The sequence below is a fragment of the Pomacea canaliculata genome, linkage group LG7 (assembly GCF_003073045.1).
Source record: "Pomacea canaliculata isolate SZHN2017 linkage group LG7, ASM307304v1, whole genome shotgun sequence".
Taxonomy (NCBI): Eukaryota; Metazoa; Mollusca; class Gastropoda; order Architaenioglossa; family Ampullariidae; genus Pomacea; species Pomacea canaliculata.
The window spans coordinates 27,548,363-27,568,809 of NC_037596.1; the positions used below are offsets into that span (position 1 = coordinate 27,548,363).

General features: G+C 34.9%; 2 protein-coding genes and 2 long non-coding RNA genes across 4 annotated transcripts; all 4 read left to right on the top strand.

Annotated features, from left to right (window-relative positions):
• The first annotated feature begins 4,669 nt into the window (after positions 1-4,669).
• On the top strand, positions 4,670-5,943 carry LOC112568928. The gene is made up of 3 exons (XR_003100254.1): positions 4,670-5,081; positions 5,382-5,521; positions 5,772-5,943. It is a non-coding gene; the product is annotated as an uncharacterized LOC112568928 (long non-coding RNA).
• A 594-nt stretch (positions 5,944-6,537) lies between these two features.
• On the top strand, positions 6,538-8,538 carry LOC112568927. The gene is made up of 4 exons (XM_025246503.1): positions 6,538-6,624; positions 6,929-7,201; positions 7,546-7,666; positions 8,136-8,538. Exons 1-4 carry the CDS (start codon positions 6,579-6,581, stop codon positions 8,167-8,169), a joined length of 474 nt encoding a protein of 157 aa, XP_025102288.1. The 5' UTR covers positions 6,538-6,578; the 3' UTR covers positions 8,170-8,538.
• Positions 8,539-12,021: 3,483 nt separating this feature from the next.
• LOC112568929 lies at positions 12,022-14,525 on the top strand. Its single transcript, XR_003100255.1, has 4 exons — positions 12,022-12,208; positions 13,337-13,627; positions 13,947-14,086; positions 14,364-14,525. It is a non-coding gene; the product is annotated as an uncharacterized LOC112568929 (long non-coding RNA).
• Positions 14,526-14,900: 375 nt separating this feature from the next.
• Positions 14,901-19,052, top strand: LOC112568926. The gene is made up of 7 exons (XM_025246502.1): positions 14,901-15,154; positions 15,576-15,850; positions 16,139-16,273; positions 16,866-17,177; positions 17,369-17,462; positions 17,707-17,800; positions 18,122-19,052. Exons 4-7 carry the CDS (start codon positions 16,868-16,870, stop codon positions 18,149-18,151), a joined length of 528 nt encoding a protein of 175 aa, XP_025102287.1. The 5' UTR covers positions 14,901-15,154; positions 15,576-15,850; positions 16,139-16,273; positions 16,866-16,867; the 3' UTR covers positions 18,152-19,052.
• The last annotated feature ends 1,395 nt before the right edge of the window (positions 19,053-20,447 follow it).

Consider the following 20,447-nt stretch of genomic DNA (forward strand, 5'->3'; position numbering starts at 1 on the left):
ACCAGATGAACTTGAGCAAAATTAAGTATTTGAAGAATAGAAAATCCTAACTTTTATATACAGATTCAATGTGAAAAATAGGGTAAAATATTTGCAGGTGAATCTGAAAATGTAGTAAAAAAGAAAAAAAATTAAAAAGATAATTTTTTCATTATTTCCTGTTGCTGGCACACAAATTTTTTGTGTTAAACATCATTGACATTTAGAAAAAAAGAACCCAAAACCCCACTAGTTCATTGTTAGACCAACAGATCAGCACATCACAATTCCTATTCCACAGCCCACAATTTTTTTAAAACTTTCTACCAAAATCTTAATTTTTTTTTAAAGCAGGGGTTTTATACTCGTGAGTAATCTCTCTGTTGACCGAGCTCTTGCTCTTTTATGTGTGGAACATTGCAACAATGTAGGCAGACGTATGGAAGGAATTTCTTTACTTAACTTTCTTCCTTCATTTCAGAATCTTACTATAATTGTCAGGCTTCATTTAGCCGTATCGAACAATAACACGCGCGTGATGCTGTAGAAACGCTTGTATGTATATACAGGTGCGCAGCATTTAAACTCAAAGTAAATTATATATATATATTGGTAAATAAAAGCGGAAGCAAATAGGAATACACCTCTGTTGACATACCAACAAACTTTCTCAACACACACACACGAATATTATAAAAAGTAATTATTCTCGCTGTTGTATACACTTTGTATAGCTTCAAGATACCAAAGAGATTAAACAAAGTCTATGAAACTGTAGGCAGCACCGATTATGCACACACTCCTCTTGTTATTTTGGATGACAACACCAGTCTCCACGTTTTAGTTGCTTTGCAAGATGTGCTGCGAGGCAGATGACTTGACCTTAGTCGGGAACATGTCCTCCATCTACAATGGCTCTCGACAATTTCAGACCTTGGGTAGTCTCGCTGCTTTCAATAGTTTTCAGGCTTGCGAGACCAATTCCAGAATAGTGCATTGTGGTCTCATGCCTCCTCTTTTCTTCATCGGTGCTCCTGCCAACATCCTCACAATGATCGTCTTTTATCGTCAGGGACTGCGAGACCGGATGAACCTTTGTCTTTTCTCTCTTGCCCTCGTCGATCTCATGTACATCACAGCTCTGTTCATTCCAGCCCTCCACTGCTTCATTGGCATCTTTACACCAGACCAGAAAGAGTTTTGGAGACTTACTTTCATCAAACATGTTGTCAATTTTACCAATGGTTTCGGGTATCCATCAGGACTTCTGACAATGATTATTGCCACGGAGCGGTGCGTGTGTTTTGTTTCCGATGAGGGCCACACGACTGATGAAGACGAAGACGATGGGAATAACTGTGACGATGTCGATGATGTTGATACAGATTCTGTGTGGCGTATATGTTGTCAAAGAAACTCTAGCATGTGTACAAAGCACAACAACTGGACAATATCGTTTCGTTCTTACAACTACCCAGTTGTTTCTCGGCAACAGCTTTTTTAGAATTATCGAGAACATCCTCCTATCATTTATTTCTTTCTTCAGTTTTGCTATTGTGGTTTTGGCCACAACCTTAACTGTGATAAGACTGCGCAGTGCTGCCGTCTGGAGGAAGTCCACTTCAAGGTTAATGCATTTGTAATTTGATAATCTCATTAAAAGTGTTTTTATTTAAACTGTTTTGCTGTGTTTGTAGAATTCTTTCTTGTAGGATTAGAACCTATGTGTATTGTAACACGAAAAACTCAAAGCTTACAATAATTTATTGAACTTCGTGAAGGTAACCATGTTTGAATGATATTCATTGTATTTATCTCATCTGGTGTTATAGTTCTGAGGCCTAGATGACTGTTAAGCCACATGTGAATGACATTTGTCCTTTTTATTAAATTTCTTATTACTTTCTAAAATTCAGCCTGTTCACCGCTCATTGCTCACTCCTTGGTACTCTCTTGTATTGCTTCGTCTTCTCTTTCTCTTCTTATAACATCTCTTCCAAAATATATATGGCAAAACATTTTTGAAAACGCCGTCTCAACGCCCTAGCGAATAATTATTTATTATATTCACAGTGCAGGATCGCACCAGAAAGGTCAGGCGGTGTTGATGAAGATGTTGCTGGCCGTGTCGTGTATCTACATCCTGTGCACGGCTCCTAATGTTTCTCTGGCCCTGACCAGGTACACTGTCCCAGAGTTTCGCGCAGACGGTCTGTACTGCAACATCTTCTCCACCACCCATCTCAACGGTTTTTTGATCAGCATGGTCAACTCCTCCTTCAATTTCTTCGTCTACTTAGCGATGTCGTCCCGCTTTCGCCACGAAGTAAAGATGCTGTTTAGTAGAAAAGGCTTGATGTTCTATACTTATTCCCTAGATTATACTACTTATCATTTTAAACTATAAAGAACGCTGACATCTTATATTTCTGTTTTAAACCAAAAAATTCAGTGCACTTTCAGAGTCACAACTTTCACACACACCTTAAGGTTACATATTAACACAAAGCTGCAATGCTTTGATTGAATATAAGGCAGATTTTATTTCGTATAATAATAACTGTCACATGTCGCTTGCTGCTGAGGTGGTTGAGGTGGGGGGAGCCAGGGCCCAGGTAGGGGTCAGCGTAGCGAGTTATTTCCGCTTGTCTCGCATCAGTGGGCAGAGACCTTTAGTAGGTAACATACCCGTGTGTAGTTCGTCGTAAATCAGGGTCGCTGGGGGGTCGTGTGGGGCACACCTGATAGGGTCTATTGTTGCTGGTTTTGCTGCAGTAATGGGAAAGCTAAAGGCATGTTACAGGTGAACGTTCTCTTTTCTCTCTCTCTCTTCTTCCTCTCGTGTGCGGTGTCGGACTACTAGGGCACCCATTAGTTTATTTGTTTTGCAGGGTATTAACTTGTATGTGTGTTTTATAACATTTCCATTGGCGGAGTGGTTTTCTTCTTTTTTGTTTTTATTATCTGATTTATGAACTATTTTTTCCGTTATCATTTTCCTTTTGAGTTGATGGTTCGCACCTTGTGACCGCTAACAAACTTATGTTCTGTGCTGTTCCTACCTCTGTGTTTATCTGTTCACTGAGGGGCGAAACATTACATTGCTCTCAGAAATATATTTTTACTTTTGTATGTGCGTTATCGTCATGCATTTATTTATACTGCAAAATGCAGCATGCAAACAATATCGCAATGATGTGAGCAGCGCATTAATTGTCATAAATACTGTTTTAACAGTCGACATTTAAAATAGAACGAGGAGGGAAACTCTATCCTCCCTGTTCACTCTACGGTTACCTTTACCGAAGGAAAGGTTGAAACGAAAGTTTGTTCTGTGCCATGAGTGGAGCTGGTGTTACCATGAATTGTGTAGACCTTCAACCATTTCCTAAATATTATACGCTTGTCAAGAAACGAAAAAAGGAATGGAGATATGGAGACTGTGGATGGTGTTCGGCGTTTGCCTACTTTTTATAAAGTCAGCCATTCAGGTAATGCAGTAATTATTCGTTTAACTCACAACGTACATAGCGACAAAGTGTGTGTTGCTAACAGTAGACGAAGCGCTGAATGCCTGCTATAAAATTTCGACCGGTATTTTTCTTTTTTAATTATATCTGTTAACCTACAAAGTTTTCAATTATCGGTGATACTCCCTTTTAAAGATCATTTCTAAACATTTATGTGGTGTAAATTTTAAGACATAGATTTTGTCTACTGGTAGTAAAAAAAAAAAATAAAAGATTGGAAGTGTATGCGACAGAGAATTCACGAATCGGGAAGTAGGTCAACCGTTAGAAATTTTTAAAAATATATTTACACGATATCAACAAAAATACAGTATCAAACAAACATATTTTTTAGAATATGCATTATATTTGAAATAGTAATTACTGTCGTCTTCTTATTTTTAGCTGTTTAAGTACAAATTCTTGTTGAATTGAGTAACCGGTGACCTACTTTAACATGGCGCTTGATGACAGAATCTTTGCCTACTTTTAAATATCACAAAATACCTGATTGGTTAATTTTTTCAGCTGCGAAGGGGACGTAGTCTATAATGAAACAACTCGTAAAGGTTACAGTTCTTGTCCCCCACCCCCTATGTATTCATTTATATACGCACAGAGTGGTGTGTTCTAAGAAGCAAGATTGTGTCCAATTTATAAAATGTAAAGTTGTCATACCTCGCCGCCGACACCAAGCTCACCGGATTTGGATGGGGTCAGCTGGTGACGGTAGCCCAGGACAGGAGGCGTTGGAGGGCGGTCGTCGATGGCCTATGCACCAGGAGGGGCGAAAGGCATAACTGAAAGTTGTCATACTTCAGTTTTTCTGTAAAAGGTGAATGGATAATTTTTTTATTTCACGACGAAGTTTTTATTTCAAGAGAACTGCTAGGTTATATTAACCCTACGCAACTCTCTAACTTTGTCTCCAGTAACCCACACAGTTTATGGATAGCGTAGAATAACATAGGGAATAGTTTCATAAGTTCCTATATAGCAACGGAGAACCTTTCCCACATGGGATTAATAAAGGCCATCGTGATTTTCATGTCAAGCCGTTTACTGAAGATACATAATAATAATAACTAATACTAATAACTAATAATAATCCTCCTCCCTCCTGTTACCGATTTTCTTGACTTAAGAAAACTTTTTCAAAACTATGAAACATCGCATAATTTATTTACAAAAGACAATTTTATAATGTTAATTCTGTAATAGATATTCTGTTTCTTAAAAAGGTTTAGTTAATGATACAACTATGATTGTGATTGTTTGTGTCAGGTTCGACTATCGTAGGCTGTGAGCAGGGCAAAGTGGACGTGGAGGAAGGCACAAACCACTCATTCTCGTGTGTTGAATTGCCAGGGATGATTTATGATAGCAATGGACGTGCTCTCTGTTACTGCAGTAGTTATTATTATTATTATTATTACGGCTACTTGTGTCAGCTTGTAATATATTTTGGTGTATCAGAATATTTATACAGCTGCTATCAAAACTCCTACTTAACTGTGATACCAAGAGACTCGGCTAGCAGGATTATGTGGGATTACTATGGGACACGTGCATATTGCAGTTTAAACATATATGGTATGTAAAAAAACAATTTTTATATACCTTTATATACCTTTTATTTCCATGTAAAATCTATCTCTAATTTTGTATCGTCATACATAACCCTTTTCAATATCCATCTATATTTTTTTTTCCTTTTTTAGTGCACTTAAGCTCAAAATCAAATTTATGTTTGTGATATTGTACACGGTTAGTGATGGTTGGACAGATTTAGATGTTTTAGTAAATCCCTAAACAGTGTAGATTTAAAATGTAAAAACTAACATGTACTATTTTAGTTGCATTCATATGTTATCTATAATGTGTCTGGTCAAGCTACCCCAGTGTACCAGAATGACAGCTGCGATGTAAGTATTTCAGACTGGATGGTTACCGGAAGCTGCAACATAACAGGAATGTATTCTTCCGACAACAATTACACATGCAGCTGGAGAGAGCAAAATAACACCAGGGAGGTAAAACATATTTTTTACATTTTTACCACTCGTCTTTTCTTAGTCTCTGCTATGCATGTGTGCGTGTTTGCGTTAGTAGGCGTGTGTGTGTGTGTGATCACTCATCCAATTAAATATAAAGATACTGTGTTGCATTAATTCATTAAGTTTTATCAAATGAACTATGTTATTCAAACTTAATTTATAACATAGATTGATGTTTAGTGCCTTTTAAACGCTGAAATTGTTTACTACCAAACTATTTTTTCAGGAATTCGGGGGTTGGAATGTGCTGGAAGGTTATAAGTGCGGCTAACACAAGACTCTACATGCGGGGTGTTTGCTCATTTACAAGACCAATTCCTTGTCTCAACGGCTCCTATAACTACACATGAGAGTATCACCCGGCTCTGATGAGTTTTACCATAACACAATAATTATAGGCAAGAAACGCTTTTTGGAAATGGATTTAATCCGAACAGAACAACTGTGTTTACAAATGTAATCTTTAAAGATGACTTTATGAAAAAAAAATAGGAAAGTTATTACTAAACTAGTTTATTAAATCTGTTTTCTAGGAAGCCAAATTAAGGCATTTACGAAATCATTTGCTTGTTATTAAAGAAAAAAAAACAAAAAAAAAAAACAACATACACACAAAAAGTTCCAATCAGAGAGTCGATAAAATGTCGATATACGAGAAAGATCCTTCCTTTTTACCTGTACGATTTGTTATTTAAACTAGCGCAACATGCAATTACTTGAAAAAATCTGTAGGTTAATAAAAAAGGTCAAAGTCAATATAAAAAGTAAATAAAAATTATAAGTTTTAATGACCAATTACTTTTTCTTCTATTTAAAGCTTCACCTGATCAGGTGCAACTCAACCTACAGTTGTCCGAGTTATGTTTCTAGAAGGATCAAGTGTAGTCTGTACATGCAATGCTTCAACAACGGGAAGTCCACCTGGACTTTTGGCTTGGTACGAAATGACAGACGAAACACTATTGCTACTCACAAATGTTAGTAGGAATCACAAGCGGAAAACAATTTACATGTCGATTTGAGTGGGGTTCAAATGGAGCCATCAAAGCATTTATTTCTTACATACCTGACTGTTGCTTGTAAGTAAACTTTTTCGATTGGTTTAATACATACCATCCTTGCAACAATTATATATTTTATCTAATTCATCATTATATGTAACTTCCGAACATTTTCCACAAAAATATATTTTGTCTTGTCAAAAAAGGAATATTAAAAATCCTATTGGAGAAGTAACTTCTGCCATATTTTTTTATATTTATTGATTGAAGAGATAGGTTTCACGCATACTCTCACTCAAATATATATGCAGACAATAATTCATATATTTACTGTATCCCTGAAAGACTATGCTGTGCTCAAAACAACTGTTTCTATGTTTAGATGGACCATCCGATGTGATCATAAACAGAATTGCAGAGACAGCTGATGATCAGTCCGGGAGAATACGTTTTATCTGTTCAGCTATTTCTTTCTATCCTTCGGTTATGTTTCGATGGAACATTACATGTGAAAGTCAGACTGACTATACACACTTCAGTGTGTGCTCCATGAACATCATTCACACAGCGGACCGTGTGGTGATAGAGTGTACAGCCAACAACACCTACTTCCCTGAGGTGTTCTTTTCGACTGTCTATGACTTGACTATTGAAGGTAGATAGTTATTGCTTATTGCATATGGCGTAAAAAAGTTTTTGTACATATTAGAATCAGTAATAACAAAACTAACAAAAGTCTGAAAATTGTGACAATTGTCTATGCTTAGAACTTTCTTTTATAATCGTATTCCTTTTTTGCAAGAATTGTAAAATATCTTGTTTTAGACAACGATGTTATCTGTTATTTATCGAGTCGTGCAAACCGAAGCATCTGTAAGAAAAAAGTTGCGAAAAACAATTGTTGCACTCTCAAATGAACAATATTATAATCGACACATAATAAGTAAAAAGTTGTGTACGTTTCTAATTTTGATCATGATAAAGCTTCTACTGTTATAGAAAACAAGGAATCATCAGCACAAGGTGTAAACACAGCCGTCGTTGGTGGTGTCGGAGCAGCTGCTATTGTGTTACTAATCATCGTCAGCAGTCCTCGTTGTGTTCATCATCAAACGACAAGGTTGTTGGCATGTACATAATTTTTTTTACTGTAGACTAATATGACGGCTGTACTAGTCACGTACCGCTCGAACTTTGTATATCTGCGCAAGCAAACAATAAAACTGAAAATCTTACTTTTACTCCCATCACACGTGCAACATTTAATTGTTCTATCATTTTGTATGATCAATTTACACATTTTGGGTATAGTTTTTTTCCATGTAAAACTTAGTCATATATAATTGCTATAACGTACCCATCTTTACCAATTTTTGTCTCAATTCTTTTAGGACTTTGATCTCAGTCCGGTTATATTATATTTTATATTTGTGTTAACATATTAGACCCCAAAATATGAATCTAAGCATAAAAAAGAAGCAGCACATTTAATAAGTGTGGAAACATCAGCACAAAAATTGTTAATGAAAATTTATGTTGCTTATGAATGGCGAAGAAAAAAAAAAAACCACTAATACTTCTTTATGCAGTCTTCAAGAGACCAAAGTCGCACACTTCAAATGACCATCAGTCAGCTTATTCGGAGGAAATTTACTCTATCCCCGACTTTTACTACTGCTGGCCACGGAGTGGACAATGCAGCATTCAATGAGATGATAGAAAGCAGCGGGACCAGACACGTGACTTACGACAATCGCTGCGTGACACAAGAGATTGCCGGATGTGAGATAGCAAGGAATCCTCTAACAAAGCAAACGCCAGCCATAGCAGGGAAACACAGCTGTGAAGATGTATCTCAGGTAAAAATATTGTTTTGTTTGTCATTACCTATAAATAATTCAACCTTGGAGAGGTACACACCGACCTACATAAGAAAACGAGTCTAAATGCTCTTCCATTATTACTCCCAGGGGATATAAAGCAAGTCAATCCTCAGGTATTGAGTTACTTGCCCTTAGACTCCAGCCAGCTTTTCATACATTAACCCTAATTATTTGGTTAACTGTCTGCTTATTTTACTTTTGAGGCAGTGTTCTCTGTAGTAAGGGTGAGTGAATAAATCGTACTTAATTAATATTGATGTTGTTTTTTAGTTCGTGTTGGTATAGTTTGTAGTGCTTGTAGACAAGCTATCATAATGCTAAACTATTTCTTGGCTCAGATACTTCCTGTGCCCATGTTGCGAAGTGTAACGAAGATGAAAATATTTATGAGAATGTGGGCAACTGAAAGAAGCAAGGGTCTTATATTGCAGGTATGTGAAAATTAATGGTTGTTCTGTTTACAGTGTAAACATCGAAAGAAGTGTAAAAAAATCAGTAATATGATTTTTTCTGCACTGAAACTTTATACAAACTATAGTTTGAAAAAAGCTTTTTAATGACTATATAATGTAAGGAAAAGTTGAAACACAAAAATTTACATCTTTTTTTGGGGAGGCTAAATTTTACATTACTAGAAAACAATTCAAACGCGAGCAAATAAAACTTTATAACGAATAAATTTTTGATGCACTTTGATAGGTATGGGATTGCAGAAATCGTGTTTATATATACATTTAATATATTTTTTCTTTCTCTTCCCTTTATGCAGTTTATGTTGCGACAAAGTCTACTTCCTGTTGGTAAAGGCCGCACACTTGTGTTTATAAAATGTTGCATAATTATGTTACTCATCGAAACTTTTATGATGAAGTAATTAATATTTAGTAACATGCAGGCTCAAAATTAACCAACACTAGTGATTTACTTTGAAACGTTATCGTAATTTTGTTAAAGGCGAATTTGATGTCCTCATCCTTTACATATTGATATCATGATGACCGATAAGAAGCTGCACACTTGCTGAAGAAAGCCACGAGAGAGATCGGGATAGAAACCCACATCCTGTATTAAATTTGATGTTTTTGCATTTAGTAGTAACTCTATTTATGCAGAAGTAGAATTATATTTAAATGTAGGTATCAGTAACAATGTGGATTAGAGTGTTCTACAGAATATGCAGCCTAATATGGTAACATATTTAGAAAAAAATCCTTGTTCATAGACTCTCCTTATTTTCAGCCATGTTAAACCCATTCTCTTCTTTTTTTCTTACACATGTTTATCCAGTGCGTTAGTTCTATTTAATTTTTTAGTCTACAACGAACACTCATATTTTCGTGTACTACTGCCCTTTGGATGTTCTATAAAATATAACAAAATGACACACCTACATGGAGATAAAAATACGACACAAGACAAACATAACACTCATGTTTTGTCTACAATCAAGTGTGATTTTGTAGGCAGGCTTTTAATTTTACCTGCGTGATGATGTAATAATCTTTTAGATGATAGACTTGATGTTGGATCTTTTGCAAAGTAATAAAGTTCGGCCATTAATACCTTTTAGTTGCCTATTTTGTGAGTGTATTGCTTTCTATTTGTCACAATGGTTGTGCATTTGAGAATCATACATATACACACAGATACTCCCTAAACATACATAAGGACCTAGGTGTGCCTTAATAATAATAATTTTACAACTTTTTGTAAACTCATATGTTTGTTCTGTAAATTATGCAAAAATGAAAAAGTTTTTTCTTTAAAGAGCTATAGTTTGGGGCAGACAACATAAACAGGCATACTCTTTCGTCGCTTGATGTAAAAGTGATGGAGACTCCTACGACAGATTAAAAACCACAGCTGCTATAAATAATACTTTCTTGAAGCCGGTGATTTGTAAAGACTTCATGACAAAAAGATGATAAAATAACTGATATAAAGCTGATAATATCAGAAAGAAAAATACAAACTTTATTACAGCTATAGCAGGTACTCATATAATCAATACAAGGCGTCACCTACCCTGACCATGTACTCCGTTAGGACTGGTCAGCGAAAGGGGAGCTCACTTGCTCGTGTCATACACGTCGTTATTCCCTTGACAGCATGCTTTTCTAGAACTATATTTAAGGGCAATAGTTATGTTTTCACCTGGATAATAACTCGCACATGTTATTCATTTGCCTATAAACTACCTTACGGGAACTTGATCTTATAACAGCTGAATAAAAATGGAAGACAGTACAATTTTCATGCTAAAAAGTTGTTAAATGAAATAGTATATGTTACCAAATATATCAATGAAATGTGCTATACTTTGGCAATACATGGCTTTAAAAAATTATAATACATTATAAAATACTTTGCATTGTTTGTAAATGAATAAGTACATAAGGGAGGCAACTATTGTAATCTTTAAGATTTTTCCACTATGGATTACCTTTCTTGCAAATGTCTACATGGTATCAGGTTAAAAGCAAAGCGACTGGAAACTGCAATTTTACAGCAACATCAGTCGGGGATACCCTGATCAATAAGTTAAAGTTGCAGCACGTCTAATAATATCTACAAAACGGAAATTTAATCTCTGTGAAATTAATACACTTATAATTATTTGCATCGAATACTGTGCAGGTGGAAAAGTGTGAATTATGGCTTTAGCTCCCTCTTTCGTTCATAAACAAAAAGAAACTACACCTGTTTTTGCAAGCCTGTGTGTTTTTTTTCATTACAATTATAAATATCGCCGTTTGAAGAGTGGATCAACTGTCAAACCTTACACCTAAAACAGAGCTTTAAATGATTAAGATATTATTGGAATAATGAGGCTTTTTTTTTTTAAAAATAGTTTACTTTCTTGCATTAGGTCAGACGACATGCAATTTAACATGAATGAATCAGATCTTTTTCTGTCTCTGATGACCCATATGATTTTTTTAGTATTCTGTATATTTAAGAGTGCAAAAAGTGGAACGAAATTATCCGCTGTTTCCTCCGTTTCAATAACTCGTTAAACCTATTTAGCAGCCACTGCTAGTCTCTTTGAGAAGTAGAAAAATGAAGTGTCTTAGTGGTTTATAAATGGGTTATACATTTATTAAAGCTCATGTAGACCGACGAAACATTTACAGGAGCATCAATCTTTCAACAACAAAGAGAACAACCTATCTAATGTTTCGGTAATCAGAAAAAGAAAAAAATGTTTTGAAATGAATGAAAAGACAAACAAGTGCCCTATGAAAGTGGAGGTGTGAATAAATGTAATTAATCTAATAAACACCATCTCAGTTCTTTTCAGGTTCCACATGCACTTACAATCTTCAACCACAAAATGTTAACAAAGATAAGACATGGACAATTTAAATTGCTGTCTTAAAAAATTTATTTTTATTTTGCTTGTGTATTATTCGTCATGCATTTACTTTCTTCTGCAAATGCAGCATTCAAGCAATATTGCAAGCAATGTGAGCAGCGCATTAATTGTCATAAATACTGTTTTAAGAGTCGACATTAAAAATAGAACAAGGAAAGAAACTCTACTCTCCCTGTTCAGTCAACGGTTACCCTTGAGGAGGAAGGGTTTAAAGAAGAACGAAATTATGTTCAGTGCTGTGCGAGGAGCTGTTGTCACCATGAACTGTGTAGACAAATTTTAGACAAAGTTACCCATTTATTAAATATTTATTCTCTTGTCAAATAAACAAAAACAGGAATGGAGATATGGAGACTGTGGATGATGTTCGGCGTTTACCTACTTTTTATAGTCGGACATTCAGGTAATGGCGTAATTATTCGTTTTAAGCTTGGCATATTATTTTCATAAGCGACCACGATCTATCTGTTCAGGTGTTTGACTTAGTATCGAGCTTCTTTAAGCGTGTGTTTGTGTTTTTGCTTTGTGCTTATATTTGTTCGCGAACATTGTATTTGCTTTATGTGATGTATTGTATGGTTTGTTTGAAAATTATGGTCCGCTATCCCTTGCTCGTATTTTCAGAAGATCGTGTAGTTGTCATGGTTTGAACTTTGTTATTTAATCTCCTAGATAAGTAAAAGTCACGTGGCAACCAAGTTTTGCTACAAAAAATTATGTTAATGAATCGTATTTGTAATGATAAGAATAAAATCAATATTTTTTGTGAAAAAGGTAATTTATAGATGGACTTATCGAGTTTTCGAACCTACACGACAATGTTTCGTTGTCAAGAACATCGACAAGAGAAATTCAGAGCGCCTTCCTACAACATGCATGAACCCTATGTGACTTTGTCTAATTCTGATCAAGAGTTGTCATCCAGAACTATAGCCAAACATTTTACCAACACCCAAAAGTGGAATATCCACGGGTTCTATGGAGCTTATGGATACCAAGATTGTGTTCAATTTATATAATGGAATGTTGTCATACTTCATAAGTTTTATTCTTCAAATGATTTCAGTAGCCTTTAGGGTGTTATATTTCTGGCTAACTTTGTTCAAGTTACTTGCATAGGTTTTCAAGGGAAACGGAATAGTTAGATAGTTTTTATATAAGGGAGCACCTTTCCCAGATATTTAAATTGCTCAATGGGACTAATAAAAGCCATCGTCATTGCCATTGTCAAGCCGTTTAAAAAAGAACTAATAAAAATAAAAAAAAATAATTCACTTTGTTAGCGACTTTTTCAGAAATGCTGCTTGATTTAAGAAAAAAGCATTTATAAAAATATTGAAGATCACATAGTTCCTTTTCAAAAGGCTATTTTATAATGTCGAAAAGCTTATGAGAAAAAACAAGAAGTAAGCAAAGTTTTTGCAACTGCTTAAACTTTGTAATAATAACTTGTTAATTCTGTAATAGGTGTTCTGTTTCTTACAAAAGGTTTTGTTGATGAGACAACCATGGTTGTGATTGTTTGTGTCAGGTTCGACTATCGTAGGCTGTGAGCAGGGCAAAGTGGACGTGGAGGAAGGCACAAACCACTCATTCTGGTGTTATGGATACACATGGAGGGTTTATGATAACAATGGAAATACCCTCTGTGACTTGAACTATTTCCCTTACTCGTGGTGGAGCTTGTAATATATTTTGGTGTATCAGAATATTCATACAGTTTCTGTAGAAACTGCACAAATGTGACCAGGAGAGACTCACTTCGCGGGATTATTTCGGATTGTTATGGGAGTCCTGGCATATTGCAGTTTAAAAACATCTGGTATTGAAAACCAATCTTTATATACCTGTATGTACCTGATCGTCTTTTTTTCCCTGTTAAAATCTATATCTCTACTTTTGTATCCTCCTTAATCACTGACAGGGATTTAAGTTTCAATATTCATATATAATTTGTTTACTTCTTCTAGTGCACTTAGTAAGATCAAAGTTAAATTTATGTTTGTAATATTGTTTCATGGTTAGTAATGGTTGTACAGATTTATAAGTCTTAGTAAATCCCTAAACAGTGTACATTTATACAAACTAACATGTGCGATTGTAGTTAGATTCATACCTTATCTTAAATTTATTTGGTCAAGCTACCCCAGTGTACAAGAATGACAGCTGCGATGTAAGTATTTACGACTGGACGGTATCCGGAAGCTGCTACATAACAGGAATGTATTCTTCCGACAACAATTACACATGCAGCTGGAGAGAGCAAAATAACATTAAAGAGGTAGAACATATCATTGTTTATATCTCCAATCTTTTTACCACTGCTTTTCTTAGTCTCTGCTACGCATGTGTGCGTGTTTGCGTTAGTAAACGGGCGTGTGTGTGTGTGATCGCTTACTCACTTACACATGAAGATCTTGTGCTCAATCAATTCATTAGTTTTTATCAAAATAATCTTGCTGTTTAAACCCAATGATCGAGGTTTTTAAGTATGTATTATTGTTGTTCAATATCAATAAAAATATAAAACTTCGTTTACTACCAAAATATTGTTTCAGGAATTCGGGGGATGGAATGTGCTGGAAGGTTATACTGCGACTAACAAAAGACTCATGCGAGGCGTTTGCTTATTTACAAGACCAATTCCTTTTCTTACCGGCTTTTATACCTACATTATGAGAGTGTCACCCGGCTCTGATGTGTTTACAATAAAACAATAATTATAGGCAAGAGACGTTTGTTGAAATTAATTTAATCCGATGAGACAACGGCGTTTTTAAAAATGACTCTATGCAATAAAATTTTAGGAGAATTATTACTAAACTAGTTTTTTAAAGCCAAATTAATGCATTTATTAAATCATCTGTTTGTTTTTAAGGAAAAAATACAAAAATTGCCAATCTGAGAGTCGAGAAAATGTTTATTCCCGAGAATGATCCTGTCGTTTTACCATTAAAGATTTTGTTATTCAAACTCGGCAAAATGCAATTAACTGAAAAATAAGCAAATGAATAAAAAAAAGCCAAGGTCAATATAAATAAGAATAAAATGTTATTAGGTTTTAATGACGAATTATTTTTTCTTCTATTTAAAGCTTCACCTGATCAGGTACAACTCAACCACAATTGTCCGAGTTATGTTTTAGAAGGATCAAGTGTAGTCTGTACATGCAATGCTTCAAGAACGGGAAGTCCACCTGGACTTTTGGCTTGGTACGAAATGACAGACGCAACACTTCTACTCACAAATGTTAGTAGAAACACAAGTGGAAAACAATTTATATGTCGATTGGAATGGGGTTCAAATGGAGCCATCAAAGCAGTGATTTCTTATATACTGACTGTTGCCTGTAAGTAAATGTTTTTCGATTGGTTTAATACATACTATTTTTGCAACAACTGAAAATTTTATCTTATTTATCATTATCTGTGACTTCTAACATTTTTCACACAAATAGTTCTTTGTTGTAAAAAAAGCCCGAAATATTTCTAGTAATCGGTGCCCTTTTGTTTGAGATTCCTACACATTATTGCTAGCACTAACCTAATAAGATAATTCTTTCAAAATGCTATTCGATATGCTGCTTTGAACATTTTTTATTAAATATTTATGGATGGAAGAGATAAATTTCATGCATACTCTCTCTCTCTCTCTCTTCTCTCTCTCTCTCACACACACACATACAGATATATCTATGTAGGCAAGAATTAATCTGTTTACTGTATCTCATGGAGCACTATGCTGTACTGTACTATGTCTTATATTTCTAGATGGGCCATCTGATGTGATCATAAACAGAATTGCAGAGACAGCAGACGAGAAGTCCGTGATAATACGTATAACCTGTTCAGCTATTTATTTCTTTCCCTCGGTTAAGTTTCAATGGAACATCACATGTGAAAATGAGACTGACTATACACACTTCAGTGTGTGCTCCATCAACATAACTCACAGAGTGGACCATGTGATGATAGAGTGTACAGCCACCAACACTTACTTCCCTCAGGTCTCCTTTTCACGTGTCTACATGATTTGACTATTGAAGGTAGAGACTTATTGCTTATCGAATGTGGATACTCTACATTTAATCGAATCAATAATAACAAAACCTAACAACAGTCTTAACAAGCTATGACAATTGTTCAGGCTCGGAACTTTCTTTCATAAATTATTAATATCGCAACAGTTGATTTTCGAAAAACATAAACATCTTTAATAAAAATATTAAATAGTAATTGCTGCATGTTAAAAGTAACAAAATAATCGACAAATAATAAGTCAAAGTTGCATAACTTTCTAATTTTGCCAAAGATTACAACTTTCTACTTTATAGAAAGAGAACCGGAAAGCAAGGAATCATCAGCACAATGTGTAAACACAGTCATCGTTGGTGGTGTCGGAGCAGCTGCTATTGTCTTACTAATCAGCGCGGCAGTCCTCGTTGTGTGCATCATCAAACGACGGAGAGGTTTGCATGTCTAGAATTGTTTAATGTAGACTAATCTCTAACCTCACTTTATAGTGTTGGTGGCACTGCAATCTGCAACAATCAAACGATTGTTAGACACACTGCGTTCTAATGAGTTCGTGCTCGTACCGCTAGAATTTTGCATTACTGCTCGAGCAACCGGCGCATCTGTGAAAATTTTAACTCTCATATATCTTTGTTACAGGTGTTTCTTTTATTTCAACCACTGAGAAGAACTATAACAAACAGCTAGTATTAGCCTTCTACATTTAATATTGCTATGGATTTTTCTCTAATTTGTCGGATCATACATTGAACAGCCAAAACATATATTAAGCTTTACACATTTTGTGTAGGATCTTTTTCTTCCTACAAAGTTTAGTCATTTATAATTGCACCAACGAACATTATCTTAACCATTTTTGTCTCCAGCCTTTTAGGATTTCATCTCAGTCCGGTTATATTATATTTTATATTTGTGTTAACTATATTTTAATACTAAAAAATTAAAACCTAGCAATATTAGCGTGAAAACATCACCACAAAAATTGTTTATGAAAATTATGTTGCATGTATGCGTGCCTAACGACAGGAATGGCCAAGAAAAAAGAAAACCCGCTGTCCCATCTTTATGCAATCTTCAAGAGACAAAAGTCGCAGGTTTTTACTGACCATCATTCAGCATCAGTGGATGAGATTTACTCTATCGCCGACTCAACTACTGCTGACCACGGGGTGGACAATGCAGCATTCAATGAGACGATCCATAGCAGCGGGACTAGACACGTGACCTACGACAATAACTACGTGACACAAGAGATTGGTGGACACAAGACAGCAATGAAACCACTAACAAAGCCAATGCCAGTCACAGCAGGAAAACACAACTGTCAAAATTTATCAGGTAAGAATATTGTTTTGTTTGTCATTACCTATACACAATCGGAGAGGTACACACCGACCAACACAAGAAAACGTCTATAAAATGCATTCTGCTAAATATTTCATCATTGCTAACTAAGCGACAGACATGTTTTTGATGAAACTTGTAATTAATCCATCTTTACAACAAGCCAGTGCTTCATCATATTTCAGAATCGATGTATGACTCGGGCCTCATGTCCGCCTGCATGGACCATAATTACGAAGACCTCTCCCCCAAGGGATATAAAGCAAAGTCAATTCTCAGGTACATGAGTGACTCGTACTTAGACTCCAGCCATCGCTTGATACACTAACAAAGATTATTTGATTGACTTTCTGCTTATTTTACTTTTGGATGATTGTTCTGTGTAGTAAGGGCGAGACAATAAATTGTACTAATACTAATACTATATACGATTTGGTGATATTAGTGTTGATATATATCACAGTTAAAATTGTAATGTTTGTACACGATATTGAATGCTAAACTATACATTTCTTTTGGTCAGATACCTCCTATGGCCAAGGCTGAGAGGTGTAACAAAGATGAAAGTATTTATGAGAATGTGGGCAACTAAAATCAGAATGGGTCTTATATTGCAGGTATGTGAAAATTCATGGTTATTCCGCTTACAGTCTAAAAATCGGGGAAAATAAAAATCTCAGTACTAAGATTTTTTGTGCATTGAAATTATTACATACTATATTTTGGAAAATCTTTTTAATGATTCTTGCAATGTGCAGAAAAAATTGTAAACACAAAATATTACATCTTTATTGTGATGGGGCTGAACTTTATATTATTGGAATAAAATTTAAACGCGAGCAAATAACATTTTATAACCAACTAAATGCTATTGGATAGGTATTACAGAAATTGTATTTATATATGTGTTTAAAATATGTATTTCTCCATATATGCAGTTTCGGTTGCAACAAAGTCCATGTTGGTGAAGACAGCACACGTGTGTTTAGTAAATCTTGCACCAATCATGTTACTCATCTCCATCTTATGCTGCATTCAGTATCATTCAGCAACATGCAGGATCAAAATTAACAAACACGGGTTATTTAAAGTTTCCTTACAGGTTAAAAAATAAATTGTAATTTTGTTAAAGCCATAGTTAATGCTCATCCTATGCATAATGATATCACAATGATCACTAATATCCTGCACGCTTTCTGAACAAAGCCACGAGGGAGATCGAGTAAGAAACCTCCTGTATATTTTATTTTTTTTTTTTTTTGCAATGAGTAGTAACCTGATGTATGCGGATGTAGAATTATATCTGAATGTAGCAATAAGTTTTAAAGTAAAAAGGTAGAGTGTCTTTTTCTGTGTAAATAGCTTTTGAATCCTGAGTGTTTTATCAAGATATGCGGCCTAATACGATAACTGAGTTGTCGTTTGAAAAATATTTGTTCATGGACTATTCCTTATTTTCTTGTCATGTTAAACCAATTTTCTTCTTTTTTTCCTAGCAAATGTTTATCCAGCACCTTAGTTCTATTTAATGTTTTAGTCTATACCGAATCCTTATATTTACCTTTACTAGAGCACTTTGATGTTTTATAACAAAAATGAGAGCCACATGCACGCGACAAGAATACAACACAATACAAACATGACACTCATGTTCTGTCATCAAAATGCATGTCATTTTGTTATGTGGTCTGCTTAAATTTTACCTGCGTTTTTCAAGTCATGATCTTTTAAATGACAGACTGATGTTGAATTTTTTTTGTAAAGTAATAAGTTAGGTTGGTTGTATTAGTTCGCCTATTTTAAGAGTATATTTTAGTATATATAGTAGATTTTTTATTTAAAGTTATGACATTCCAATTTGTAAGAAATTTCAATTTTTTTCTCTGTACTGTATACCTTTTTAAAAAAATATTGTGTAAATCCAGACCTCATAACTACTTTGTCTGCCGCAGTGTCTATCAACATAGATGGTAAAAGTGTTTAATTTTAGTTTTGGGCTACTTTAGAATCTCTCGATTTCACAGAGGTTAAATCCCTTCAATCATTCAAAGGTATGGAATTTCTCTCCACCACTGTACTATGTGCTGACATGTCACGTGTGTCATTTCCAAGTAGAACTAGTTTTTATAATCAGCCTCACATTTAATCCTTTGTGTCTATTATGACACTAAATTATGACTAATCACCACACCACATAAAATTATTTTCAGTCTTAACATTACTCACCAAACAGACCCATCATAACATGATTCAGTCTGCTCCTTCAGTCTCTGACAAGGAAATATTCCTCGTATTGAGAAGCATGAAGGATGTGGTGTGACTTTCCTACTTTCAGCGGCTGAACATTTTACCTCATCTCCACTTTTTTCCTTGTCGTTCCTCTAGTGTCTTGTGCAATGAAAATTGTAATTATTAGTGTTCATGATATTTCTTTGTAAATATATTCGCTATTCTACCGGGATGAGATGTAGTGATAGTATGATTGTTTAATTTTTTTTCTGCTGAGCATCTCGCTTACGAAGAAAATTTTCTTTTCAGACTCAAAATATTGTAGGATACTATGGATCAGATGTTTATTAATGGAAAAAATCTAGTTTCAATGACCAATATCCTTTAACAAAATCCCAGGAGGAAGTGACTAACAGTTTCATGACATTCCTTCTGTAATATGACAACTGTTACTCTTTTCCTGCCATGGCCAACACTTCATAGTTTTAGTTTTGTTTTCCTTGGTTTTGTCCTGTTTTGCTTTGCTTTTCCTTGTTCTTCGATGTTAGATCCTCGTTTTCGTCGAGGGCTTGTTTTCCTCGCCTGTGTCCCTTTTGTTCTTGCTGTACGAGTTTTTCATTTGATTAAGACAGAAGGATGTTGTTTCTTGTATACATCGAACCAAATCTTAAAATGAAACGTTTTGATAATCGTCTTTATCATATCATTATTCTATGTTTCCTGTTGTATAACTTCTTGAGGTATGGTTAATGGTTGGGTAAAAGTAATAAATTGAGTATTAAAGGTTCACCTAGAAACTTGTGTATGTTTGCGAGTATATATCTATGCTTCTGTCTGAAATGCACAACCCTTGTGCCTTAAGAACTGTTTAAAATAATATGAAAGCTGATATTTATCCATGCTTGAATATTAAGAGCTGAGGCATAGTGTCGGAGGTAAATTTAAACATGACTGTTTGATGACATTGAGTGTACATACGTATTTAATATACCTAAACGAATTTACATTAGAAATGTTTGTGTCACATAACATGTC

Bases quoted from the DNA above. Each gene is read 5' to 3' on its own strand.
- LOC112568927 (XM_025246503.1), top strand. From the start codon at position 6,579: ATGGAGCCATCAAAGCATTTATTTCTTACATACCTGACTGTTGCTT. The intron at 6,625-6,928 runs GTAAGTAAACTT...TTCTATGTTTAG, and splicing joins TACATACCTGACTGTTGCTT to ATGGACCATCCGATGTGATC. The intron at 7,202-7,545 runs GTAGATAGTTAT...CTACTGTTATAG, and splicing joins CTATGACTTGACTATTGAAG to AAAACAAGGAATCATCAGCA.
- LOC112568926 (XM_025246502.1), top strand. From the start codon at position 16,868: ATGGCCAAGAAAAAAGAAAACCCGCTGTCCCATCTTTATGCAATCTTC. The intron at 17,178-17,368 runs GTAAGAATATTG...ATCATATTTCAG, and splicing joins CAACTGTCAAAATTTATCAG to AATCGATGTATGACTCGGGC. The intron at 17,463-17,706 runs GTACATGAGTGA...TCTTTTGGTCAG, and splicing joins AAAGCAAAGTCAATTCTCAG to ATACCTCCTATGGCCAAGGC.